At 50.1% G+C, this 27934-nt stretch overlaps 3 protein-coding genes across 3 annotated transcripts; 2 read left to right on the forward strand and 1 right to left on the reverse strand.

Moving 5' to 3' along the window:
* The first annotated feature begins 3 nt into the window (after positions 1-3).
* On the forward strand, positions 4-2827 carry NME6 (NME/NM23 nucleoside diphosphate kinase 6). The gene is made up of 5 exons (XM_061362572.1): positions 4-121; positions 443-545; positions 668-707; positions 1117-1277; positions 1532-2827. Exons 1-5 carry the CDS (start codon positions 32-34, stop codon positions 1675-1677), a joined length of 540 nt encoding a protein of 179 aa, XP_061218556.1. The 5' UTR covers positions 4-31; the 3' UTR covers positions 1678-2827.
* A 5639-nt stretch (positions 2828-8466) lies between these two features.
* Positions 8467-10053, forward strand: LOC133217252 (olfactory receptor-like protein DTMT). The gene is given in 5 exon segments (XM_061362560.1): positions 8467-8514; positions 9148-9605; positions 9607-9705; positions 9707-9892; positions 9894-10053. Coding segments are annotated over 5 exon segments (951 nt in total).
* A 3532-nt stretch (positions 10054-13585) lies between these two features.
* On the reverse strand, positions 13586-27827 carry LOC133217262 (hematopoietic lineage cell-specific protein-like). The gene is made up of 14 exons (XM_061362573.1): positions 27738-27827; positions 26019-26092; positions 25150-25279; positions 23872-23982; positions 23196-23250; positions 20407-20517; positions 19857-19967; positions 19222-19277; positions 17260-17329; positions 16881-17014; positions 15801-15908; positions 15031-15322; positions 14233-14304; positions 13586-13873 (listed from the first exon to the last, which is right to left on the reverse strand). Exons 1-14 carry the CDS (start codon positions 27825-27827, stop codon positions 13737-13739), a joined length of 1551 nt encoding a protein of 516 aa, XP_061218557.1. The 3' UTR covers positions 13586-13736.
* Positions 27828-27934: the final 107 nt, after the last annotated feature.

The following is a 27934-nucleotide window of genomic DNA, read 5'->3' on the forward strand; positions in this document are numbered from 1 at the left end:
TTCCGCTGATGTCACAGGCGCGCCGGGGGCCATGGCGGCGGCGGGGCCCTGTGGGCGGCCGCTGCAGCTCACGCTGGCTCTGCTGAAGCCGGACGCCGTGGCCCACCCGCTGGTGCTGGAGGTGAGCGCTGGGCGCCCCGCATCGTCCTGCCCCGCCCCGCCCCGCCCCGCTTCGTCCTGCACCGCACCGCCTCGTCTTTCCCCTCACTATCCCGCACCAGTCCTCTTCGTCCCGCTCTCGTCCCTCCCCGCTTCGTCCCTCCCCGCTTCGTCCCTCCCCTCATCGTCCCGCACGAGTCCTCTTCGTCCCGCCCCGCATGGTCCCGCACAGCCTCGCTTCCTCCCGCTCCGCCCCAAGTCACCGGACCAGGCCGTGCGGTGCGGAGCGGAGCGTCCCGGCGGTGCCCCCCCGCCCTCCCAGCCGCTGCGCCTCTGCCCGCAGGCCGTACACGAAACCATTCTGAGCAACCGGTTCCTCATAGTGCGCGCCAAGAAGCTGCGCTGCGGGCGGGAGGAGAGCCGCCGGTTTTACCGGGAGCACGCGGGTAGGCTGCACGGGGCTGGGCCTGGGGCTGGGGCTGGGCCTGGGGCTGGGGCTGGGGGGTGGACGAGCGTGTCCGGGGCCGGCGGCGCTATGCGGTTTGACCCGCCCGTCTTTCTCCCGCAGGGCGGTTCTTCTACCAGCGGCTGGTGGAGTTCATGGCCAGGTACCTGCCATGGCCGCAGCCGGTCTCTGCGGGGCGCCAGGAGGGAGCTCCCTTCACAGAAGACCCTTGTCCCGCCTTTGGGTGGAGGGGCCACTTTGGCGTGGGACGTGTCTCACCTAAGGAAGGCCCTGGGCTCAGGGGTGGAGAAATGCCAGGAGATAACCCTGCTGTGACTATAGTAGGGCTTAGTGGGGTGGTGGGCACCATCACCTAGGAGGAGGGCATTCACACAAATGCTCTGCTCTGAGCCACAGACTCAGGGTCTAGTGCCATGGTAGGGCTGTGTCGCCTCCCAGAAGCACTGGAAGACACTTGCACTTCCTTGTTTGCACTTGTTGTATCTATAAGAATGAAGCCATGCCCTTTTGTAACCTTATCTACTTCTCCTCTTCCCTGGTCTTTTTCTCAGTGGCCCCATGTGGGCTTACATCTTGGCCCATGAGAATGCTGTTCCGCTCTGGAGATCCCTGATGGGACCCACCAAAGTATTCCGAGCCCGAAACAGCGTCCCAGACTCCATTCGAGGAGCTTATGGCCTCACTGACACGAGGAATACCACTCATGGATCAGGTAGACCCATTCTTCTTTGTTGAGTGTTGGGCAAAGGTTGGAGCTCAGGAAGGTGTGAGCACTGGTGTTTTGCTTGCTTTCCAGTCTGGAAGTCACAGTTAATGGTTTACTCACTTCTGCAGACTCCTCTCACCCCTGTCCTGGTGTGACTTGAGCCTGGTGCTTTTCTTGTGGCTTTTGCCCTTCTCTTTGGAATGTAGCACGTTTGTAGTGTCACACTGCCATCACTCACCTTCCCCTCTGTTTTCCAACAGATTCACCAGCATCAGCCAGCAGAGAAATTGCCTTTTTCTTCCCAGAGTTCAATGAGCAGCTCTGGTACCAGCAGGAAGAGCCACGTCTGCGGCAAGGGCAGGTGTATTACAATGCAGAGGAGCGTGTCCACTGTGTTCAGGGATGAAGAGACAAGAGTTGACCTGAGTTACCCCGGGGGTATGGCTTGCTGAGCTGGGAGTAGCTGCTAGACACACTGTGTCAGCCTCATAGCAAGACATAGAGCCATGGCATGTTTTAAGGAGCGTGGGGGAGAGAAAGACCTAGTGCACATCATGTTGTGTGACCTGGAGTTAATGTTGTTCATGCAGCATCCAGGCACTGGGGCAGTTTAGGCAAAAACTCAAGTAGCAGTACTCCATCTGGATGTAGAGATCTAGCCATGGAGTTCACTGGTCCCTGGTGTTTATTTAGACATAAGCGGTACAGGTGAGTCCAGCAACAGGGCACATGAAAGGGGTTGCTAGTTCCAGTTAGGATATGGTTTGTTTTGCTGATGGTAGTCCTCAGAGTCTTACTATTTGCTCTGTTCCCAGAGTCCCGTAAGGAGAAAAGAGAGGGAAAAGAATATGAAAAAAGGCATCAATAAGCAGGGTAATACTAACTCTCCTGTCCTTGCTTTCCTGAATCCAAGCTGAAAAACAAGGTTCTCTCCAGTTTTGTACCATAATTCTGATCTTGAGCTTCTGGTGGAGGGCACAGTTAGAAGCCATTCCCAAGAGGAAAGCAGCGTATCCCATTGGGTTGACTTGGGCTGGGCTGACAAGTCTGCAGCACGAGTTCTAGGGGAAGATGCAGAAAGGTGTGGAATACTCCAGTGACTCTGAAGGATCTTTTGTTTGTGCTTTTTAGATTGCCTGGGGGATGAGATCTGCAGTTCTGATGAGACTTGATAGTGGCCATTAAAGCTATGGATTTCTCAAGTCCATAATAAAAGGCCAGAGAAGCTGATCTGAATGCTGGTACACAGGGGCTGTAGAATTTCTGCCGGGCAATTTCTTTACAAGAGACTTCATTGCCTATACTCTTACTGGGCATTAAAGTACTGAGTTCCATGTCCTTTGTAAATTATATGGACAAAGTCACTTTGTTATGCAATGATTGATACAGTTATCATATCCTGGTGTGTGAGGACTTGGTTTTGAGGTACAGAGCAAGGTTCTGGTATGCTTATTTATGTTTCCCTGTTTGGTGCATTTTGAGCTCTCTTCTGTACCAGTTTTTAATCCATTTAAACTGCTCCAGATTGCAGTTACAATGCTGATATTTTTAATTAAGGTGCCATGTTGTACTGAGTGAATTTCTTTCACATAATTTCAAATGCACTATATTGATGAAGGTACCATTGTACGGTGTTTGGGACAAGAAGTTTGTTAGCTTGATTCCCCTCTTCTGAAGTTACGCATGACTAGCACTGAGGATACTGTTTCCCTACAGCTCTTGACTAGGTTGTTGATTGATTCTCAAATTCATTAGTGCATCACTGTGGTACAGATCAAAGGGAAGTTGCTGTGGCTAGTTTAAGACAACTATGTGAAATGCTGGGCATTTGATTGAAAAATGTGTAATTGTAGGAGATGCTTCTGTAGAGTTTCCTTGACAAAATGCATCAACATGTTTGTTCCTTCATTACCATTATACGAGATTAAATGCAGTCATTGTTTTGTTCCAGGTACAGATCAAAAGGATCTGCGGAGTATTTCTGCGTTTTTGCATTGCTCTTTTATTTTCACCAGCAGTACGCAAAGGTGGATCTGCTCATGATCGAGTTTGTGTTTATACAACTCTGGAATCTTACTGTCCATAATGCTACTGTCAGTTGATATTTTATTGATTCCCTCCGTGTCTGTCAGTTTTGTGGGGTTTTCATGAGATTAGTAACCATTACGATTTTATTTTTATCTTTATTTATATTGTGCTTTCTTTTTTTGGCTATTCATTTGGGGTGACATTAAATGACAATTCCTGGCTTACACTTCTTGTTTGAAATGTGTTAATTTTCCTAGTTGTTTGTCATTATTACATTTGGGGAAACCAATCCTTTTAAAATTTCAAGTACAAACAGCACTGGCTTAGTGGTGCAGTGTTTTCACAGAGTGATTGTCAGGTGACCGTCACCATTCCTTAGGTTACTACCAGTTGTTATGTCCATAGTAACATTTCTTTGGTCCAACAAGACTGCACCTGAGAAGAGGTTGTTGGAACTGCAGTGCCATTGCCCTACACAGAGCATTTGTTCTGTAAATCTAAAGATTTTCTCTGAAGTCTGTCAGGAGATCTAATATAAGGAAGAAGTTGTTCTCTGTGACGCTGCTGAGGCACTGGCACAGGGTGCCCAGAGAAGCTGTGGCTGCCCCATCCCTGGCAGTGCTCAAGGCCAGGTTGGACACAGGGGCTTGAGCAAGCTGCTCCAGTGGAAGGGGTCCCTGCCTATGGCAGGGATTGGAGCTGGAGGAGCTTTAAAGTCTCTTCCAACCCAGATCATTTAATGATTCTGACAATACTGAAATATTTGGTGTTAGATGGAGGAGATAGTGTCAAAAAATGCTTTTAATATCAAAGGAAGCCTTTGGATTTTAGCAGAATCTCTGCTTTGAAGCCTCTTGGAAAAGTCTTACTGTTTTTTTCCCCTATTTGTAAGTGCTGAAGAAATGTTTCACTTCTTTAGTGTGTTATAGCACTGTACCAGCTACTAGGAGGAAAACTAACTGTTAGAGCTGAAACCAGTTCATAATGACAATTCACGTGTGTTCCGCTTACCTCCTTGTGCCTCCCAGTCCTGTGCTGTACGTTTGACTTTGTAACTTCCCATGGCTTTAATTTGAAACAATTTCTTGTACCCTTTCTCGCTTTTCTTCCTGCCCCTTCCCTGTCCCTAATCTGCTTTTACAGAACAAGTTGAAACCTCTGATTATTTTTAATAAATCCTGGTAATGCCCAGCACAGGCTATTTCTTCTCTTTTGTAAAGGTTTTTGGTTTCCTTATTTGACTTGCAAACATTATGTTGTGAAATAATAAAGGCAGGTTATCCAAATGCTGGTTTAGCTTAAATATGTAATATCTGATGCTGCAACAATCTCATGTACAGTCAACGTTTGTATTTTGGTTGTTGTCCTCTTCTTACTGATGCTTAAATGCCTTCTGCCTGTTTACACAGAATCATGATAGCTGAGTATTAGACTGAAGGCTGCTGAACCAGAGTTTCTGCTTTCCAAAGGAAGTGCTCCCCCCGTATTTCACAGAAACAATACCTATCTGACACGGCTGTAATGCACATCTATAGTGTAGCTACACTGCCTCAGAGCAGAGAAGGAATTTGGGCAAGAAGGCACAATCATTATTACAAATTACTGTGGACCTTCAGCTTTGTATTTGCTGAAGTTTTCCATAAAGTTTACTGTCTTTCAGGTTAAGTTTTTTACCTTTTTCTCCTTTTAGTACTTCAACAACTTTATGTGTTTCTTTGCCCAGAGTATGAACATTTCAAAGATTGGGAATCTGCACAGAACAAAGACATTCTTCTCACATGTCTCACTCTGGTGCTTATGACATGATGATGCAGTTGATTACAGCAGATGTGAACAGCGTCAAAGTCACTCCTGAGTGACTGCCTCCAATTTTTAATAGGCCACTTGAAGCCTTGTTTACAGGTCTCACAAAAACCTAGGGGAGAAAGTGAAGTGTTCTGGGCTCTTAGTAATGGGCACTGAAGCTCTGATGGCATTTTCTCTGTGGAGAGAAGCCTGTGGGGAATGGGTACCAAGCAGACAAACTGGAAACAAGGAAATCTCTCTTAAACTTCAGCCTTCTATTTAAAGCATCTCATTTAAAGCACTCCAATTGGCCTACAGAGCCCTGGCTGGTCTGCAGTTTGCACAGCCCAGAGCAGAACAGGAGATCAAGGTGGGTCCTGTGCCAGGAGGGCTTTTTGCTGTAGCTGCAAGTACCACTTGCACGTGTTGACTGAGAGATGCTCCTCTGCTGCCTGCTGCCACCACTGAACAAGAGCTACTTGTGAAAGCCTCTCCCTAAGTGCCCTCACAGGGTTAAAAGCCTCCACTCACAAGCTTTGAGGACACAGAGGCTCTTCCTCATGCCCGTAAGAGAACTGGACAGCAGCTGGGCACATTGCTAGTTTTTTCTTCTTTTCAAGCATTGGATGCCATCCACTGCTCTTGGACATGGAGGTAAGGGAGAGCTGGCAGGGCAGGACTGCTGCCTGGGGTGGGGCAGGGCCTCAGTCATGGTTGGACCCTCACAGGGTTCACTATAGGCACATTACTTGGGAGCGAACCTAGTAGTGTCACACAGGGCTCTTGGGTGGTCTGGGTTGTGTCTGTTAGTGATGCCTCAAACAAAGCAATCCGGTCCTTTTCAGAAGTTAATCACGTGTAATTAACCATCACCTGGAACTGGGGCTGGACCATGGCCAAGATTCAGGACCTTACCTCTCATGGCGACGTGCTCTGGCTATCTGGTCTGCTCACCAAAGTGCAAATGGAGTATGGTGGCTCTGTGAGGAAAGCCACATCCTGCAGGAGCGGCTGGCTTCCCAGGGTGGGCATGGAGCACATCTGCCCACTGTAGGAGGAAGGGTGAGGGCGTCTGCCCTCAGATGCTGGAGCTATGCAGAAGTGAATCACGGTGACATAAGGCATCCTGCTTTAGGGACTGCACCAGCACTGAGCTGGGTCTCACACTGGTGCATCACCATCACCGTGGTCAGGGGAACCTTCCTTCTCTCAGCAGGAATGACAGAAACCAGCTGTATCCCCAGCACTGGTGGTATCCGTACTCCCCCTCTGCCCCCTGTACAGTGTTTCTGGACTAGTCAGCACCGAGCAGAGGTGTCACAGCACAGAGAAATACTTGGTAAGTCATTAGCTACCATGAGAAACCGCCTCAGTGCAAGTGAGAGAGGAAAGGAGCTGAGGCAAGATGGAGATTCTTTCAAGGCTCATTCCTATGCAGCCCAGGAGAAAAAGGGAGATTTTCCTATTGTATCTTCCTCTTTGTCCATTGTGTACAGGATGTCTGAGGTTTGAATCTGGCATTTCTTGTCATGTGGCTGGGTCTACTGACTACTGCATTGCTCCAGATGATGGTGAAAAACTGGCGTCATTCCTCTGCAGGTTTCCTGTGGCTGTACTGTAGCCCTGTAGCTATACACCTAATCCAGCCTAGATTGGTCAGCATGGGGAAAGCACCATCTGCAGCTCTCCAGAGCTCACTGTCCCTCCTGCAGTGGAACCAACAATTCCCTCCTGCTGCTGCAAACATGATGGGTCATGGCTGTGTACCCACAGTAGACCAAGGGCTGGTTGATAGCATGTGATAGTCTCACACTCTTGCTCACCTGCTCCTATTTCCAAGTGTTGAGCCCCAGTGCAGAGCACGAGGTGACAGTCCTTACATACCCAACCTCCTACTATTACACTTATTTTTATCACTCTGGTTCCTGAGGTGCCCCATTCCTCCCACATAGCAGGCAGGTCCCCACCTTCACTGGTGCCAGCTTCACCGTAACTTGTCAGGAGACTCCTGCCTCTCGTTTACAGGTCACAAGTAAAAGCATCCAACAAGGTTCTGGACAGACTCTCCCCCTCTCACCCCTACACCATGGAGGCTCTTGTGCCTTAAGGAATCCACTGCCTGAGCACTCTGACAGGTCACAAACACAGATCTTGAAGTGGCACAGATCAACATGTGCATTTTGCAGCTTTGCAGACAGGGACAGCTCAAGACAAGCCAGTTTCTGAGAACGCTGCTGCTGTCCCTCCCAGTGCTTGCCCCTCTCAGGCTCCTGCTCCTGGCTGCAATACTGGGACAGACAAGTTGGGCTGTTCTTGCATCAAAATGCACACAGCTTTGGCTGCAGGCTGGCCGGAAGCAGCGATGGTCTGAGATTTCCAGAATCTTGGATGAGGCAGTCCTTAGGTACCTGTGCAATGGATGCAAAACAAGTAATAAAAATAAAACCCTCAACACTATTAAAACACATGTTGAACTCGGGCACCGCTGGGGTGCTTGGCAGGCAGTGGTTTCTCAGCCTTGTAACACCCCATCCAGGATGGAGAGACAAGTTTGGACATCCTGCATGAGGCAAAGCAGAATTCATCTTCTGACTGAAGGTTTTCCTCTCAATACTTTGTTGTTTGTTGTTGTTGAAGTTGACAAACTGGAGAGTAAACGAGAAATGAATCAGAACTTGGCTCTTCTGCTTAGCAAACACTGACACTGATCAGTGTGCAAGTAGAGACAAGGAGAGAACGCTGTTAGAATACAGGGCCCTTAATGAGGAAGAGAAAGACCTGAAAATTGTGAGTGAGACAGAGCTGACATTTGAGCAATTCCAACCGGAAAACAGCCCACAGTGAGCAACTGCTTGGACAGATTATTGCAGTAAGCAATTGTAATCACTGAAGTCTCCATTGGTCAACTTTGTAAAATCGTGGCTGATACAGATACATGTGTTGGACAGAGGAATTAAGATTGGCCATGCAGTCATAATCTGCACTGGTGCTTCCAGCCTTGGTGCTCCCTTAGCAACATGTATGTGAGCTTAAGCCTCTCTGGATCCCTTCCCTCACCCAGGCAAGAGCAGCCGCTGGTTTCCAGGCTGGCTGAGTGCAGTCTGTGCCTGTACAAGTGCTGTCAGGGACAGGTCTGCACCCAAGCCAAGGCGATTGCAGGTGTTTTTTTACCTCTCTCTCAGCCCCACAGAGGCTGCCACACCATCTTTGCTGTATTTGTGCACCAGAACACCCAGCCTCCATCTGCTAGGCTTCCTGGCACTGGCACAGGGCGGCTGCAGCAGCCCTCGCCACAAGGACACAGTAAGCACCAGCTTCAGCAGCCCTTATCTGAGCTTTATGAGCAATAACTGCTTCCTCATGCTTTGACCATCATGTGGACATGGTAGCCATAGCTTCGCATGGCAGTAAGCAGAACCCTTGTGTCATGGTGAGACTTGAAATAGGATGATGGAAGAAAGGCCAGTTGAGATCCCTGATAACGTAAATTTGGCTGTGGCTTAACAAACACCATGTCTTGAGTCACCCCCAGTTAGAACTTGTGCTTTTCCAAGTGTTGGTTATCACAGAGCAAAGCACCCCCAAAATGGCAGAGCAGGAGACAAGATAAAGAAAAAAACTCTTCTAACTGGTGTAGGGTGATGCCACATCCCCAACCAGTGGCTTGGGAAGAGCAAACTTAGTGGCTGTGGCATCTAAGAAATGACGTGACCATGTCTAGGGGCAGGGAAGTATATAGTAACTGTATAAGGGCCACCAAGAGGATGAGATGTGGTATTCTTACCAAGACCAGGGGTTGGGCTGGCAGGAGAACCCAAGACGTGTGGTTTCACCTTGATGCATACTGTTCTTGGTTTCTTCTGTGTGATTCTCTTGCAGTCAGGTATCCAACACTGACTGGCAGCTCGCTGGACTCCAAAACCTAGCGTTTGTGAAATCCCAACACAGGAAGCTTTCAACTGCTATGGAGATAGGACCAAAGCCATCCTACCAGTGAGACCTTTGCCTTCCGGGTGGTTGTGCTTCGGTCCCCTGGCTCACAATCACCATCTTCTCCTCATAGTGCTCATTTCTGCCCAAAGACCAACTCAAGTGGCCCCATGACAGGTTCGCGCTGACTCAGGTGTCAGAGTTCGTGCTCCTGGGCCAGCCCTTCCTTTTTGCTCTTTTCCTGGCTATTTACCTGGCCACACTGCTGGGGAACTCTGCAGTCCTCGCCCTCGTGTCCCTGGATCCCCATCTCCGCAGCCCCATGTACTTCTTCAGTCACCTGTCCTGCTTGGACATTTGCTATTCCTCAGTGACAATGCCCAAGATGCTGGCAAATGCCCTGCGTCAGCAGGCACCCATCTCCTGCTGTGGGTGCCTGGCAGAGACGTTCTTCCTGATGGGGTGCGCAGGGTCCAAGTGCACACTCCTGGCTGTCAGGGCCTATGACTGCTGCGCAGCCATGTGCCAGCCCCTGGGCTACCTGCAGGCCATGAACCGCAGAGCCTGCGTGGCTGCCGCTGTGCGCTGCTGGACTCTGCCGTGCCCATCCTCCTGCCCTCCAGGCTGCCCAGCTCCAGCACATCTGTGATGCCCCTCTGCAGCTGAGGGCTACCTGCAGCAACACCCGCCCCAGTCCATGCTGCCAGTGTCTCTGTGGGGCTCAGTCCCTTCCTGTTTGTCCTTGTCTCCTACCTCCATATCCTTGCCACCATCCTTGGGATGCCCCTGGCCATCAGCTGCTGCAAGGCCTTCTCCACATCCTCTGCCCACCTGCTTGTGGTCACTCTGTACTTTGTGACAGCCAGCCTGAACTACAACTGGCCCAGGAGCCGATGCACTGATCTCTGCACTGTATGACATCGTCACCCCCATGCTGAACCCCCTCATCTACAGCTTCCACAACCAGGAGGTGTGGGGGTCCTTGCAGAAGGCTGTGTGGGGATGGGGCACACTGGGCTCCCCTGGCAGCAATGCATAAGCAGTACCAGGGCTGCCACAGAGTAATGGTGTGGCACCAGTGCCTGTCTAGGGGAAATCATGTTTCTCTTGGGCTTGTCCCCAACAGGCCCAGTTAACTCCCCTTCCCCCTTCATATCTAGTTTAAAGCCCTGTCAATGAGCCCTGTTAACTCCTGCCCCAAAAACCTTTTCCCCCTCTGGGACTGGTGTATCCCACCCACCACCAGCAAACCACGTGTCTTATATAGCAGCCCATAATTAAAAAAGCCAAAACCCTGTCTTTGGCACAGGTCACGTAGCCATACATTCATCTGCAGACTCTTACTATTTATCTCTTCACCCTTGCTTGTAACAGGTATGGAGGCAAACACCACTTGCCCTCCAGACCCTCTAACCAACCATCTCAGGGCCCTGAAGTCTGTCTTCATCGCCCTTGACCTCCTTGTAATAATTTCATCAGTGCCAACCTGAAAAACCAGCAGCGGATAGTGGTCAGAGGGCTGCACCAGATCAGAGAGCTTCCTTTTAACATCTCTAATCTGAGCCCCAGGTAGGCAGCAGACTTCCCTATGCAATGGACCTGGTCGACAAATGGGCCCTTCTGCTCCCCTCAGAAGGGAGTCACCCACCACAATTACTCTTCTTTTCTTCTTGGTTGGTGAAGTTCTAAGGCATGAGGGTGAGTGACAAGCCCTCGGTGACTCACTAGATAGATCTACCCCTCCATCTCCATTTACCTGGCCCTGTAGTTCCAAGACCTCATACCTGTTATTCAAGGGCAACTGGGAGGGAGGAAGGGATTGCAAGGGTTTCCGCTTACCTCTCCGAGGAGGGACCTCCATCCATACCTCCCTGTCCCTTAGGTTCACTCCTTCTATCTGATGGTGGGAGGGAAGGGGATCCACCCCTTGTTCAACCCCTTCCCTCTGCCCTTGCCTTAGGGTGTGGCTCCACCAATCTATTTCACTTTCCCATTCTCTGATGGCTCTCAGCCTTTCCGCCTCCTCCCTCAGTTCAGCCACCTGCCTGAGCAGATCATTTATTCGCTTGCACCGCACACAGCGGTGTCACTGGCTCCCTCCAGTACGAGTGCCAGGCTCAGGCATTTACTGCAGCCAGAGACCTGCACGGCCGTGTGTCTGCAGGCAGGCTCAGTCTGGGTACTCATGTCACTCCTCACTACAGCTTTTGATCATGTTGTGACCATGATCTGGTCGACCGGTCCATCTACGTCTCTCCACACAAGCAAGCAGTCCTTCCTCCTCTTGCTCTCCAGGAGAGTCCTCTTGATCAGGCGGTTACCCCACAGAGGGGCTCATGCTCACCTATAGCTCAGTTACAAGAGATACCCAGCAAAATCCAGTCTGTTCCCAAAGAAAACTCCTGGAGAGCCAAAACCCAGGCCCATGAGGCGTACAGCTTCCTGGGAACAGTTTCCCAGTTCCCAGTACACAACACACACTGATTTTATTCTTCAGGAAAGAAATGCTTCTGCAGCCCATGTGCTGGGACGGCTGCTGCTCTCAGCCAAACAGGCTGCAAGCCTCGCAGATGGCTGTACTTGCTATACACCCTTCTTGATTGTATGAGGTTATTAAAAACACCCCTAGCTCAGAGTCTCACTGGCACACCCAGAGTGTGCCACAACCAGACCTATTCTGGTGAGCCCCCTGGAAAGGAACATCAGGAAATAATGGGTGAACTGCATGAGGAAAAAAACTGGGGAAGTGATTTCAGAGAGAAAAAACAATACACCCCCCCCCAAAAAAAAACCCCACAATCAATAGCCAGGAAATTTACACTAAAATTGGAAGTTTCTAACCCGAATCACAGTGTGTCATGATGGAAAGGCACAGCCTGTGATTTTTCTCAATATCAAACACTACAGTTTCACACCCCCCCCCCCCAGCGTGTCCCTTATTTATTCCTATTGTGATGGTATTTGCATACCACAAAAGAACAACAACTCCTAGAGTGGTACGTTGAGCATCTAGTCTGGAGTATGCCAGTTCAAGGGAGGCCTTCAGTTTGTGTTGCATTATTGCTGAAATTTAAACATTAAAAATTGACCTCGTCTTGTGTCCCACCCGCTCAGCCGTTCCCCACACCTAGGATGAAGGAGGGCTAGAATCAGGGGCCCTTTTCACTGCGCAAGGAACCCAGCCTGCAACAGACACAGGGACATGTGCTGTCACGGAATAACCAGGGTGCAATTTGAATCCGTTTATTACTACAGCTATGAGGGAGAGCACAGGAGTGACAGACGCTGCCTGCATGAATTCTGCCCAAAGGGGGCAGTTACAAAGTTTATGTAACTTCAGGTTATGGAACTCATCTTCTCCAAACAGTGTCAGATACACAGGATATTGTAAATAAAAGCAGCATTCTTTAGATACGGAGGCTACAGCCAGCACCCTCCAACAAGTAACAAACTCCATTGTTAATAAAACTGCAATATTTCTTAACTAATAAGTCATGCAAAGGCCTGTTTAGGTGTACCTATATTACTGCCACACTGAGGAGGCCTGACTTCAGCACAGGGACTCGCCTAACAGCATGGAGAAGAGGCTGAGCCAAATACTGGAGAGGGGAACCTACCTTTAGCACGGACTGCAAAACACGCTGGAGCCCTTGGTTTAGAAACAAGCTGTGGGATGGCTCTTCCAGCCCCACCTGCACGTTTATCCTTAGTTACGCTGTCAGAGCAGTTAACAGGAAATATGGCACTGTCTTAAAAGTATTCTACTGCCTGTATCAAGCAGCACTTTTTCTGATTAATTTGCTAGATTGAAAGGATTTCCGTAGCAGAACAGTCCTCTGATGGGCTGCCTGGATGAGGACAAGGGCAGTAGTTATTAACAAACTCTTCGTTAAGTGAAGCCTTTTAGTATTTTACTCTTGCTCCAAGACAGATTTTCCAGAGTATTTTTTCCTATAAAACAATCTATTTTTTACATTTCTTTTTTCCAAGGTTTATCCCAGAAAATGACAAATCTCCCAACAGCATTCTTGGCACCCAGAGGAAAACCAAGTGAGTAATCTCCTACCCTAGCAACATCATCCCACATTTTGATTGCACCGGCACACACTTCTGTTGTTTAATGGAACAGTTCACTACAGCCAAGCTTGTGTTCATGTACAGGAAAAGGCAGCAGTGTTCACTGGGATGGTGAAAAGTTCCCAGGCCCCAACCCTGAAATTTGCCTGGATAGAGCAGCCTCATGTTGCTTGTGACCAAAGGCAGGTTTGCTCTTCATGAGGTGTGTCCGTCCTCTTTTCCTTGACCCCTGGAAAGAATAAAATCCAGGGCCCCAGCAACATAAAAAGGTCCCGTAGCTTATGTCCCCTCTGCCTTGACTACACTAGAGTTGGTGTTTCTTTCCTGTGAATGGCCCTTTTGGGAGCAGGAACAGACATAGTTCTGTTTGCAGGTTGACAGTGAGGGACAGGTTAGGTAGAAAAGATGTCTTATACTGCACTCACATGCACTTAAACCATCCCACCTTTCCCATCTGGAGGTGAAGGGGAGCCAAAGTCCTTTTGGGCACAGGCTGAAACATTCCTGCAGACACTGCCAGTTTGTTTCTTTGTATTTCTTGCATGCAGACATGCCAGGCCAAGCCAAATCAAGTCAATATCATGCAAAAGCCTGAAGCAGAGAAATGCAAAAGTTTGGACAGAAGCTCCTCGGACAATGCTGGTTTCACTGGAGAAGCCTCACATAATTTGCTGGAAAGAGGCCTATTTTGCCCCGGCACTGCCCCTGCCACCAGCCTTCATCTACCATCTCGATGTGCGTGATTATGTCATCAGCATCAAAATAAATCTCATCATCACCATCTGCAAAAATTGTTCAGAAAAGATAGTCACAATGCAAAGATAACCCAGAAAGAGCTGGATTTACATACCCCCATCCCCAAGAGAAGAATATAGAACAAGCATTCTGATAACCCCCAGAGTCCATCTCACCTGACACCCATCAAACAGCACAGATAAGTCAGAGAAGGAGCAAGACTTCACATATGAAAGGTGAAGCTTCTCTGTTCCCAAGTCAGGTCCCATTTTGCTTTCCAATAGGAAGAAATTTAAAGCACCCACATCGAAATCACCACTGCTGATGGTGTAAGCCACCACCTCCCTGCCTCACCATGCCAGCCACCTCCCCGTGCCTCTAGCCACAGCCTGGATGGCAGACTCACCTCCTTGGTAATCATAGAGAGCCACTGCGCAGGTCCCAGGGCTCTCCACATCACAAACATCGTCCATTTCCCCTGCAGAAGACAGGATGGGCAGATGAGAAAGAAGCTGGAAGCAGCCATATAGGTCTGGTCAGTGCCACCTTCCATGCAGCTGTCAGCCTTCGGGTGAACAACATCCAACCACATCCCTGTCAACAGGGAGAGGTCTCCCATGGCTCAAAACATGGTAGGATTTCCCTCCCTTCTGCAAGGAGAGAGGTGGGGTCCTGATGCTTCATGTTCCTCTCCCAGGAAAAAGGCTGGATGTTAACTCCAACCTCTCCACTTAACCATCTCTACTACCAGCGAAGCTGCAACGGAAACATCAACAGCAGCCCATGCAGTTTGCTTATGTGCTTGGAGGAAGACCACCCTGCACTCTTCACGTGCAGGAGACACTACCAGATCAGGTCTAATGAGCACCAGCCATGTGAGCAAGGCAGAATTGAGAGGGCACCCCCAGGGCTCACTGCAGCATCAGCAGTCACTTGCCAGGCGTCACTGCCAGGAGGCAGTGCACCAAGGGAGTCAGACCAGGTCAGCCTCTTTAGAGCTCTCTGGTCCTCCTGCCTGAGCACTGCTCCAGCACAGCTACTTGCTGCCTGGCCCAGCACCCCATGCAGCATCATCATGGGCTGCTACCCTGGCCACAGGAGACTTCAGGATACAAATTCCCTCTGGAGTCTGTCCTATACATCCAGTGTGGTTAGCAGACAGATACAAGCTCCCCCAGACATGGGCTCTTCCATTAGTACTCACCACCAAGCAGCTGGCTCTGGCTGGGCTCCTCAGGAAGGATGTTCTCATAGTCCTCACCTCCATCTCCTCCACGGTCATAGATGGCATCCTTTCCCAAGGGGGCTGGCAGCTCCTCATAGTCAGCACCTCCACTGGTACTGTCACAGTAGTCAGAGGGGTCTGGCAGCTCCTCATAGTCTCCACCAGCATCCAAACCTTCACTGTAGGTTGGCTGATCCTGGCTGGAGTTCTTGCACAGTTCTTCGCTCAGATCTGCTGGCCTTGGTGTCAAAGTGGGTGATGTTTCCTCATCCTTTTTTGTCTCCTGCCATGAAATGAGAAAGTGACAGGGAGGTCACCTACAAAGCACCCACTGCAAGCAGCTCTCCCATGACTTCACAGCACCCAACACAAGGGAGTCTGCTCCACTGCAGGTGCTTTTAGTGCTACCATTACACAAATGGAGCACCATCTTCTGGACAATAAGGTCTGTGCTGAACTGGCGCCTGGGATTGCTGTGAAGACCCTCATGGCCCATGTGTTTGAACCTCTCTCACATACTTAGCTGCAGCTCACTGCACTGCCACTGCACTGACCCAAGAGCTTGCCTCACGGTGTAAGGTGTTGTGCAGCCATGTTCCATCACCATCCCAACATTTTCCCCCTCACTGCTTCCAAAGCCTCTCCCATGCTGCAGCTGCACCTCGTTTCTTCCTGCAGAGGTTCCCATAAAGCACAGCCCCTCTGAGGTGCAATCCCCTCTGCCCGCTCCCCTTCCTGCCCTCCCTCACCTGCCTTGACACCTCTTCTTGTGACACAGGTCTGTCTTGGTCAGCACTCCTTGCTGGCACAGTGGCAGAGGCTGCCTCTGTGTGATCCTTCTCTCGATGTGGGACTTCCTGATAGAGAAAAGTCATAAGATCCTCTCAATCCCTTTGAATGAAATCCAGAGCAATGTCCATTCCCAACAGAGCAACTCAGAAAATTCTCCTTCAGCTGAGATCTGTTCCAGCTCACATAAAGCAGCCCTAGGGACTGGACACCAGCGGGCCTGTAACCACCATGGGGTCAGCAGAAATTACGCTCAAGGAGAGAACATATCAGGGAGTGCTTTACTGGTGAAACCTTCTCTGTGCACTGAACGTAAAAACAGCACAGTGGAGAAGGAGCTCTTCTAACCATGAAGTTTTGGGTGTAATCTCCAGTTTGTAAAACCCTGAATGCAGACTGCTGGGATGGTGATACTGGGGACGTGTGGCTGAAGGAGCCTGGGCCAAAGCACAAGAGGTTATGTCTGGGTGCAGACACATTCTGATCTGTGCTGAAAGGAGAAATCCAGTGACAGTTGTGAAGATCAGCAGTGGTTCCTGGCAGTTACAGGGAAGCAATTTAGGCAAGAGATTACTGTAAAGAGATGAGGTAAAAAGGATATGGAGCTGCACGGCCCTGAGGAGAAGTCTGCTTTGCAAGCCTGGAAGGAAGGTTGTGTGGAGGCCTCATAGCAACCTTCCAGTATCTGAAGGAGGCATATAAGGATGCTGGAGAGGGACTCTTCATCAGGGACTGTAGTGATAGGACAAGGGGTAATGGGTTCAAACTTAAATAGGGGAAGTTCAGGTTAGATATAAATCAGAAGCTCTTCCCTGTGAGGGTGCTGAGGCGCTGGCACAGGGTGCCCAGAGAAGCTGTGGCTGCCCCATCCCTGGCAGTGCTCAAGGCCAGGTTGGACGAGCCCTGGCCAACATGGTCTAGGGTAAGGCATCCCTGTCCATGGCAGCGGGCTTGGAACTGGATGATCTTAAAGTCCTTTCCATCCCAACGCACTGTATAATTCTGTGATTCTGTGACATGTCAAGGTGGCCATGGCTCACTTTCCACCAAGCTGCCAGGCACTCCCGGCCTTGCCACCTTACCCGGCCCCCCTCCGCCTGCCTTCTCTCCTCCTCTGCTGTCTTAGCCATGTTTTCAAATCGTGATCGCAGGCTGCTGGTGCCACTGGAAGCTCCTGTGAAGAAGGCAGCAGATGAAGTCTGCTCAGTGACTCCCTTCTACACCCCAAGCATCCAGGAGAAACCCAGACCTCTGCTCTCCCAGAGCAACCTGCAGTTCAGCCACCCTCTCCTGCACTTTAACACAGGTCAAATCCACATCTCACCACAGCACGTGCCTGCCAGTGTGCTGCCACAGAGGCACCGTGAGGCCCATCCACAGCTTCCCACCAAGCCCAGGACTGGTACTCGACTGTCTCACCTGCCTCCAGTGGTCTCGTTTTCTCATAGCGGGAGGTGGGAGCAGCCATCTCACTGAAGCCAGCAGCACTCTGCGAGAGGAAGTGTCCAGCAGGTTAGGCAGGGCTAGTGCTAGTTTCCCTGCTGGATTTGGCTACTGGTGCCTGCAGGCTTTCTTCCCAACTGTGTCTGTCTTCATCTGTACAACTGCCACAGTCCTGAGGAGGCTACTGGCTGTATCCTGCCCTGCTCTGGGGCTGCCTGTTGCCCTCCAGCCAAAGCTAAGGGCTGCTCCTGTTGCAAAGGGAGGCACTCAGGAGGGCTGAGTGTGGAGCCAAATGGAGGAGGCTGCACACTGGCAAGACAAGTGCTGCTCGGAACAGCAAGGGCTGGGCATTCAAGGCAGAAATGCGTGCTAGAAACATCACAAAGAGCTGAGCAGATGCCTGGCAGTCTACCGCTTCCTGAGGTCCAGGCCCCCGATGTCCCTGTTCCCTGCACTCCCAGTGGTATGAGGCATGGAAGCACTTCCCTATTGTATGCAGAGCTGCAGCTGCCTAAGCACGAAAAATGTGTCCCTTCAGCGAGTTGCTGCCTGCAGGATGTGCATTAGGGAGGCACGGGCTGGAAAACATCCAAGTGAAAACCTGTGTGAACACCTGAGATACCACTGGCTTCATGGGGTGTGAAGAGATGCCTAAATTGGTAATAGCATCGATGGGGTGTTTGCAGCGAAAAGAAAGTGAGATAGAGTGTCTTAATCTACTTTAATGAGAACACTATTTAATACAAAAAGGAAAGTGTGGTAGGATCCAGCTTTTAGACTAATACAGCCACATTCAGGGTTCTACCTGCAGGTGTCACCAACGGGGTGGTTGGCAACTTCCTGCCAACCCCACCCCGGTTTTAGGGTTTGCAGGCAGATGACTACACCCTGGACTGAGATTTAGCCAGCTGAACAGACCACAAAAAACTCCCGAACAGGACAGAAAAGCCTGCAGAAGGTGACAACAGAGAAACTGATGAGTTACAGACACCACCACGAGGAATGGCCAGATTTCACCAGCAGTTACGAGAGGGTGTTATGGGGCCAATCACTCACACACAAAGCTGCGCTAGCTGGTGAGGAGTACAAGAGGATGAAGAGCCAGACACTGGAGAGGCCATGGATCTGTGTAAGGTTCAGAAGAGACTGGGAAGGCCTGCCTGTTGAGGGACCAAAGATTCAAGCCATCTTCTGGGAAGCCTCGTTTATGTCTGCGTGTGACAGCTGCTAACAAACCTTACACCTTATGTAAGAGAGCAAGAGGAATGGCAGCCTCAGCGGTACCACTGCACTGGTGGTACTCCAAGGCAAGAACCTCTCTGTATGCATACTGCTCCCTGCATGAGCATCACCTGCCAGTCAGTGCCAGGGACACCAGATCAGCCTTCAGTCTGATCCAGCACCCCTCCTGTGTAAGTGACAGCTCCTGCCCACTGCAATACCCTGTGGCCTCTCAGACTTCTCAAAAGGCTGCACTCACAAAATTTCTTCTCCAAGGAGCCACCTCAGCTCATCCTGACTGAACTGGTACTCACAGGGCCTGCAGGAGTGACAGCAAAGCAGCCAGAGAGAACACTCCCAGTATCCCATACAGTACTAGAAATCCAAGGGCGAACAGCTTAGGAAGCTCTTTGTGGCTCTGCTATTAACTCCTGCCCCAAAGCAGGTTTATGACTCTTCAGCCTGAGAGTTTAATGCTTCAAGAGCAGCTGGCAGTGGAAAAAAAATCCTTCCTTGCATTATAGTCTCCCTGGGCTCACATGGTATCCATCCTCCTCTGCACTGTGGTATTCATACCAGGCCAGGTCACTCAGCCCTGCAGCAGCTGTGCTCTGAGCAGTGACACCTCACTGCGTCTGGGAAGCCTCTGCTCTTGCAGCAGTGCAATGAGCATTGACTAGCAGGAAGCAATTGCAGGCTGCAAGTATAAAGTCTTACCTGATCAACTCTGTCCTTCTGGACCCCGTAACAACCTCCAAATCCCTTGGCATAGTCTGTATGGAAAAATAATGAGGTATTGTATCATATTTTACATTTTGAGTGCGCTTCTCACTTCAGTATGCTGTGACCAATGATACATGTTAGCATCTTACCATATATGGAACTAAACATAATACATGCAAAATGCTTGTAAGACTAATTGTTCATTTCCTTCAGCAAAGGGCACAGATGTTCAGTGCTGTACACTGTCAGATCTAAGGCACTGGGGTGAGAAGCCAGTCATGCCATTTGAGTGCAATGTTGACCTGATCACTGAAGTTAAGCACAGAGTCAAGCCTTTCCTGGAACCTGCTTTGCCTTGTTCCCATGTGCTCATCTGCTCAATGGGCTTATGATCAGGAATGTACCTCCCAGAGAAAGCACAATATAGTCTGGGAAGCCTCATTCAGGGACTTGCACTTATCCAATCATGCACCTGCTCTGGCTGAGTTCACCCTTGTGCTTTGAGGATTCACAGCGTACTGGACACAGTCAGTTTCCATCAGCTAGATCACTGTCAAGTACGAAGCACTAACTCTAGGTCTCTGTGGGCTCCAAGGCAATTGTGCCGCTACCTCTGGCAGCAGTCCTACCTGTTTGGGATGCATGAGGCTGCACTTCCTCCTGATGGTCCCAGCCAAGGGCACTCTTGTCCTGACGATCTCTCTGGACCCCAAATTTCCCCCCAAAGCCCACAGAATAGTCTTCAGCCACAGGGATCCAGATCATGGCATGGAAGAGAACAGACAAGGGAGGGAAAGAGAAAAGTGGCTTTTCTCACAGGGGCAACAGTTTTCCCTTGCTAGGATTTAGAGAAAGACACGGAACAAGGTGAGACTCCCCTGCTGGTGGCTGCAGCAACAGCCCTTCCACTTCCCTGGCACGTCACCTGCTATTAGCCCCTGGCTCTCCCCTGCACCCCTCCTTTGGTGACATACTGCACAGATCCCTGTGCCCATAGAAACCTGCTGCTCCTCTTCATTTAGCTGGAACTTTTCCCAGCAGTCATGCCCCAGGTAATGGCTTTCCTCACCTGACCGAGCCCATTCATGCACCAGGTTGCAAACACCAAGCAAAGCCCCAGCAGCACATTCCCGAGCTCAGGTACTGACATACCTGATGCACTGGGCTCCCCCAGCTCACCTTTCTGAGAGTCGTGCTTTTCGGCCTGGCTCTTGTAGTCGAATCCCACCGCCGTTTTGTCCACCTTATCCCTCTCCAAACCATAACGGCCACCAAAACCCTTGGAGTAATCTGAGGTGGTGCATGGAGTGAAATGCTGCCCTGAGCACTGGGCTAATGAAGGGAGGGGGTAAAGATGGGGAGCAGCACTGGGGGGGAGGAAGAACAGCAGGGATGATGGAAAATGCTAGACAAAGCAAGGAGTTTGGAGAGGACAGGGTAGATGGCAGGGAGCACCATGAGGGCCATTAAGGATGAGGGCCCATGAGAATGGGTGCCCGGGGCTAGTGTGAGTGATGGCAGCAAGGGAGCCTGAGGGCTGTGGGCAGCAGAAGATACAGCAGGCTGAAAACACAAGGAAGAAAAGCAACATGGCAAGAGCAGCGAGGGAGGCTGTAGGAGCTCAGCCACTCAAGGATGCAAAGCCAAGACAAGATTTGGGCACTGACAGTCTGGGCATCCACCCACTAATGCACCACCAGAGCAAGGATTTCAGCCTGTGGTCTGCCAGTCTCTGAAAAAGTCTGTGCATAAGCCCTTGAAAGCACAAAAGATGGCAAAGTTTTGTTGTACAGCTTACATTTGCTATAATGAAATCTCAGCTTCTGCAAGGAAACCACTGCCTAGAATCTGCAGGAAAGGCTGAAACCCATGTTTCTGCAGACATGCTCCAGCTCTTCCCCCACACTGTCTCTGACACACTCGACCATTATGTGATAGAGGCACAGCGCATCTTCCTTACACATCCCCTTTCCCATCTGCTAAACTAGTAATGTATTAACCACTTCAGCTGTGTTTACTTACTCTCCGAGGACTACTTTTTTTTATTGTCCTAAGAAATTTCAGCCTCTATCCTAGCTTTTGGCTGCATGAAGGCACCTTCCTCTCAGAGGACTGGTCTGCCAGCTCTGTTTCCGAATCCTACTTCTGAAGAAGTAAATCACAGTTACTTTTCTGTTCCCTGACCCTATTCTTACAGGTCTGCATTTCATAGGAGTTGAGGATTCTCCAGCAAATTCAGCCTTATCAACTCATGAAGACTGTGATCCACAGAAGTAGGCATGAAAACATTTTGCATTCAAGAATGGCTGTTTCATGGCAGCTCAGTCACTTAAGGATGAGCCTGTAAGTCCCAGAAATTTCTTAAACTTTCTTCAATTAAACTATTATTTACCCATTAGGCCACTATAAAATGGACTTTTAAGGATGCTGCTTTCAGCAAATATGGATTTTATGACTGTTACCTGATGGTGGGCTTTCCAGCACGGGCACGTTTTTATGAAAAACAATCCTTACACCTTCCCCTATTTCTAACATTTTCGTTTTGTCCTGAGTGGCTTCTGTGGTTTTAAACAGCCTGATGAATTTCTGTGTCCACAATCTAGTATATGGCAATGCATTAATGTAGGACAACTGCATGCAATTTGTTAACTTACGATCAACCAAGAATGCTTCAGAATATCTTCCTTCTTTTATAATTCTCTCTGAAATGAACAGTTCTTTTTCCCGGTAATGCAGTATTCCTCATGTGTACCAGAAAAGGGAACAGACCTTGCCTCTGATCTTCTCTTGGTTGCAAAATGTTTAAAACATCTTTAGCTTCAGTTGTTGCAATGAAAATTCTTAATGAATTGTAATGGTTTAAGCCCAGCCGGTAACTCAGAATCACGCAGCTGCGCTCTCATGCCCCCCTTCTTCCACCCCTGCTCCCAGAGGAATGGGGAGGAGAATCAAGAGAATGTAAGTCCCATGGGTTGAGATAAGAGCAGTCCAGTAACTAAGGTATAACACAAATCTCTACTGCTACCACCACTAATAATAATGATAAGGGAAATAACAAGGGGAGAGAATATAAAACTAAAAGGGGAAAAGGAAACGGAAACAATAACCACAAGTGATCCCAATGCAATTGCTCAGTACCCACCCACCAATACCCGGCCCAGCCCCAGCAGCGATCTGAGCCTTGTGGGTGACTCCCCCCAGTTTCTAAACTGGGCACAACATGCTGTGGTTTGGAATACCCCTTTGGCTAGTTTGGGTCAGGTGTCCTGTCTCTGCTTCCTCCCAGCTTCCCATGCCGTCTTCACTGACAGAGCATGAGACTGGAAAATTCCTTGATTGGAGTAAACATTACTTAGCAACAACTGAAACATTGGTGCGTTCTCAGCACTGTTCTCAGACTAAAGCCAAAACCACAGCTCTGCACCAACTACTAAGAAGGAGAAAAATAACTGTTACTGCTGAACCCAGGACATAAATATAGCTGCTTGTATGGACACATCAAAGTTGGCTGAAGCATCTCCAGGACTGTGCACAAGTTTGGGTGCTGTGGAGACTTTTGTTCACATATCTATTGTTGTGCCTTTTCTTATATGCCACTTTTTCAGAACCCACTTCTCATGTCCTAAAGTGCTTGGGTTCCTTCTGGAGCAGCTGCTCAGAAGGACTTTTAGACAAAAGAAAGCATCATCCCTCCATCAGGAGTGCATGTGGGGGTGTCTTCCCTGCTCACTTATGATGTGGTTTCTGTCAAAGCAAAACTAGAGACAAGTGGAATATACAACAGAAGAGTGGTGACAGGATAGCAGGGAATGGTGCTGTAAGGCTGTCTGACTGGGAACAGGGATCTTAAACAAGAGACAGGACAGGGGTAACAAAGGAGACTGTGCCACAGCAGACAGCATGGGATATTGGGAGCAAAAGAGAAGCTTGGAAATGTGTCAAGGAGCCACGTGTGCCCATGGACTTGCCTTTCTGGGAGGAGTGTTTCTCCACCTCTCCTTTGTATTCAAACCCCAGTGCTGACTGGAACAAGAAGGGAAGGAATGTCAGTGGTCCTGTGGGCCAAGCTGGGTCCCATCACCCTCCCCCAGGGGCCAGGCTGGGACCTTGGGACCCTGCTCCCTGTCTTGTGGTGGCTGCTCCTTGGCTGGAATAGGTCTCTTCAGCCTCTCAGACCACCCCTGCTGTCCCTGTAGCAGTGTGCCCAGGAACAGGCCCTTGCAAGAGCCCATGCACTCCAGGGAAGAGGGCCACAATCCTGACCCCACTGGCAAGGTGCCTGGGCAGCATCTGATGCCAGGATGTGCACAGCAGGGGTACCACCCTGCTGTCCCCATCCAGTCCTGCTACTGCCATCACAGTGCATGGCACAGCTTGGGGCTTTGGAGATGCAAAACGCCACAGTCCCCAAGACAAATGCAGTGATGCCTGGATAGGACAGTGCAAACATGTTAATGCACACCGGAAAGTTAATCACCAGAGCTGCCCTGCAGTTTGTCCTAAATCACTGTCCTGCACACAGGAGGTGAGCTTCTTGCTGGACCTGCACTCCCCAGCCGTCTGAAAGCTGCAGCCACAATCCTAAAGGTAGGACTGGGTTTTAGGCGCAGCACTGAGCACAGATCGCTGTCGTGTCCAACACACCTTGTCAGCCCGGTCCCGCTGGATGCCATACTTCCCCCCAAAGCCTTGGGCTGCATCTGTCTGCGAGGAGTGCTTCCCAACATTGGCAATGTACTCGTGGCCCACTGCACACTGAGAAAAGAGCATGACATGAGCACCCATGGGCAGACTGGCAGGGCAGACAGAGATACAGGCACCACAGTTGCTCTGCCCCACTGCTGAGGTGCTTGCAGCCACAACGTGACAGGTCCAAACCAATGGTTTGGTGCTGGTGGTGGCAGTCCCTTCTGCCCAGCCTTTGACTGTACCAGCTGTGCACTCAGACCTGTGATGCAGCTTCAAAAGTAACCATCACATACAGCTGGCCCCACTGCCAGCTCATCATGCACACCGTGGGATTCTGAATACCTGCTGCTCCCAAATGCCAGTGGAGTAGAGTCATGGACAATCACATGGGGAAACTGAGGAAGGCACGGCTGAACACCCAGCAGGCTGGGCCTGCTCCCTGTCTGAGAATGAGGGTCAGCACACATGGCTGGGATAACCCTTTATGACTAACACAGGACACGCCAGGGTCCCGCTGCTACCTGCCAGAGGTGGCATGGCCAGGAATCACTCACACTCCTTGGAAGAAGGGCCAGAGTCTGAATGATTGCAACATCCTGGTGAGAGTGGATGAAGGCTGAGGAACTGCTCAACAAAAACAGCCTCACTGCTCCAGCAGAAGGGTCTGAGCGTGGCTGATCCATTTCTGCCTCCTGGAAATGTCTGTTTCTCACCCTGCCATCCTGGCATCATGCAAAACCACAGCAACCCCATGTATTGAACGCTACTGCAATCTTAACACTTCACTTCTGAAAACAAATACGTATTAAATGCTGAAAGGTATACGAAGAAGATTATGATTATCAGAAACATAAAACAGATGTTAGGTGAGAAGAGAGAATACAAACTAGAGCTTCACTGTGGGGAGATGTGACAGAGGTCTGCAGCGGAGAACATGAGGAGAGAATTATTACTCATTAGTTCTCCAAGTATGGAAGTACCTAATTTCATTGTTATGCAGCAGGTTTGAAACAAGCCACAGAAAGTCCTTCTTCACAGCTAAGGGGAGTGTTGCAAGGAAGTTCTAGAGACGCATTATACAAATGGGTTCAAACAGATCCTGAAGACAGATTATGGGCCAGCTAGATGTGCAAATGTGCTCAGCCATGCCATTCTCTCCCTTCAGAAAACAGTGATGCTTTTATCTTTATGAGAAGAAGACGTCCACTGGCGATAAAGGACACCCTCTGTTACCTTATCCATTCGGTCCCTCTCTGTTCCAAATTTGCCTCCATAACCATAGGAGGCCTTGGGGCCAGTCTCCAGCTCCTTCTTCTTGGTGACTTCATGTTCCTCTGACACCTTGTTCCTCAGCTGGTGGATGCTGGTGAGATAGAATCATAGAATGGAGAGGGTAAATCACTGTGGGATTGCGCAGACCCATGCAACCAGGTGGAGCATCCCAGTGCCACTGTACCAGACAGAGCCCAGCACAGGGCAGGATGTAAACCTGCTGCTAGCTTCCACCACATGCCCCCACACCAGGCCCCTCTGTGTGGTAGCCACACATATGCAGTCACTGCACACAGGCAGGGCATGCTGCTACCCTAGGGCTGGTGTTAAGACCCAGAGCTGCAGGCTCAGTGAGTGCATCCAGCCCCCAGCCTGCAGATCCCACTCAAGGCTACACCCCACCTTCAACAGGAGACCACACTTCCCTGTGCCTGTGTGCTGCACTGGCCACACTGTGCAGGGCACTACTGGGATGTGCAGGGAGCTGCTGGATAGGTTCTGGTTTGGCCACGGAAGGTGCAGGAAGCCTTTGCCGTGGGGACAGCCGCTGTCTGGACATACGGAACCGTTCCCCTCTCAGCACACGGGCGGTCTCTGAGCTCTACCCGTGGTGCAGCCCCAGCCCCTGGCAGCACCCGCGCAGGCGGCAGCCCCGATCCCGTTCTCCCCGGGCCCGGGCCACCGCCGGGCTGCTCCCCGCACGAGGCTTCCAGAGGCGGGGCCCCGGCGCCGCTCTCCCGCCCGCCCCGCCGAGCACCGGCCCTCATTCGTCGGGTTTGGGCCGGCGTGGCCGCTCCCCGCAGTAGCGCTCCGCACCCGCCCGCACTCACTCGATGTGCTCGGCGCGGCCGGAGCCCTCGACGGTTTTCGCTCCCCAGCGCTGCTCCTTCTCGGAGATGTCGTTCTGCGGAGCGAACCGCAGCCGTTAGCGGGCCCGCAGCACGGGGCTCAGGCCAGCAGGGCCGCGCCTGGCTCCGGGCACGGCCAGGAGAGCCGTGCAGGGCTGGCGGCTGGGCTGCGGGAGGCTCCATCCCTCCCATCCAGCTCGGGGAGGAGCTGGAAAACGAAACGGCTGTGGAATTGAATTGTGTAGGAAAATATGGGGGAAACACGCGAACGTTTCACTCAGGTCCGCTTGAGTTCTGCCTCAGCTTTGTTCTGAGGGCGCTTGTTTTGTCCACGTTTGGAGGTTCATTTGATGAAGCATCAGTAAAGGTAAAGCTAAACATATGCATATACAAAATAAAATCTGAAATTAAGACAAAGTCTTCCTCTGTGCAGGCTTATTTTAATGCCTCCACAAGTAGAAAAAGTGAAATAAACCCCCAAAATACTGGGAGCACTGGGGTGTGTGTGTGTGTGTGTGTGTGTGTGTGTGTGTGTAATCATTAATGATTTGGAACTTAGAGAAGGGGACTTGCTTTTGTCCCAAACTAGAATTTCTTACTGGAAATAACCAGGCAAAGCTGAACATTGAAAACATCAAGCTCTTGTGTAACAGAAGAGACTCCATCAATAAACTGTCTTGGAAAGGAAACCAAAATCTCAGCAGCACTCAGAAGAGACCTGTGGCTCTAAAGCATGGCTGGCGCTCCTCAGCACCGAGAAGGACTTGCTGTGCTCTGTGCTCCTACGAGTTTTAGAAAATGGGTATGAAGAATGAGATGTCAGTGTCTTGAGGCAGCAAAGGACCGTTCAGGTTACCCAAACCCAGAAGGCAAAGCGGTGCAGAAAAATCATGTAAAGCCAAATCAATGGGTGATAAATTGGAAATGAATGTTAATGTAGCAAGTACAAAAGTAAAGCATATGGAAAAAAAAAATAATCTTAATTTTATGTGCTCAATGATGGTTCCAAAATATTTACCATTAAGGAGGGAGTACTAAATATGGGATTATGTACAATTATGTGCAAGAGTAGCAAATGTGCTTTGGCCAAAAAGCCAAAGTGTAAGTAACTTAATAGGAAAGAAACAGAGAATCGAATAGAAAAAGACAGTCATGACACCAAATGCGTGAGGTTCCCACAGGCTGATCCCTTCTATTCTTTTACCATCTCTCCTAGAGAATTAGACTGGAAGAAAACAAGGTTATTTAGAGGAATGGAGCTCCACCTGCCCAAGGTGACATAAATAGAGTAGGATTCTTTCATTTGGACAAAAGACAAATGAGGGCAATGCTGGAACCCTGTACAATTACAAATATCTTGGGAAAGAGAAAATGTAAGTCTTCACTATTTTTGTAACATAAGTTGTGAGGACAACCTGGTGAAGTTACCAGGGAGCAGGTTCAAAAGAAACTAAGTGTTTTATACTTGTGATATGCTGATGTAGGAAGCTCTGGAGACTAAACATGGGTATAGGAAAGAAATGGATTACCTTACCTGACAGTAACAGCAAGAAGCTGTTGGGACTTGACTGATCTGCTCAGGCAGTGGTGCTCTCACCATAGCCAAGCCCCAAGCACCCGGCCCAGCTGAGCAGCATGTGCCAAGGGCCACTGGACCCTTCACACCGTCACCAGCACTGTGGATTACCACACCAAACTCACCACGAAGTCAGGGTCAGTGTCCCAGTCGTCTCCCTGAGCCTCAACCTTCACTGACACGTCATGTCCCACGGCTGCTTTCCACATCTGCATAAGGAGGACATGGCATTACCCAGAGCCAAGCCTGTGGACACTGCTGGCTCACAGCCATGGGAATGTCAGACCACAGGAGTCATGACAGAACTTGGCTGGAAAGGACC

This window comes from Neopsephotus bourkii, unplaced genomic scaffold (assembly GCF_033783945.1).
Source record: "Neopsephotus bourkii isolate Nb327-2 ecotype Australia unplaced genomic scaffold, CSIRO-AGI_Nbou_v1 NB_1128, whole genome shotgun sequence".
NCBI lineage: Eukaryota > Metazoa > Chordata > Aves > Psittaciformes > Psittacidae > Neopsephotus > Neopsephotus bourkii.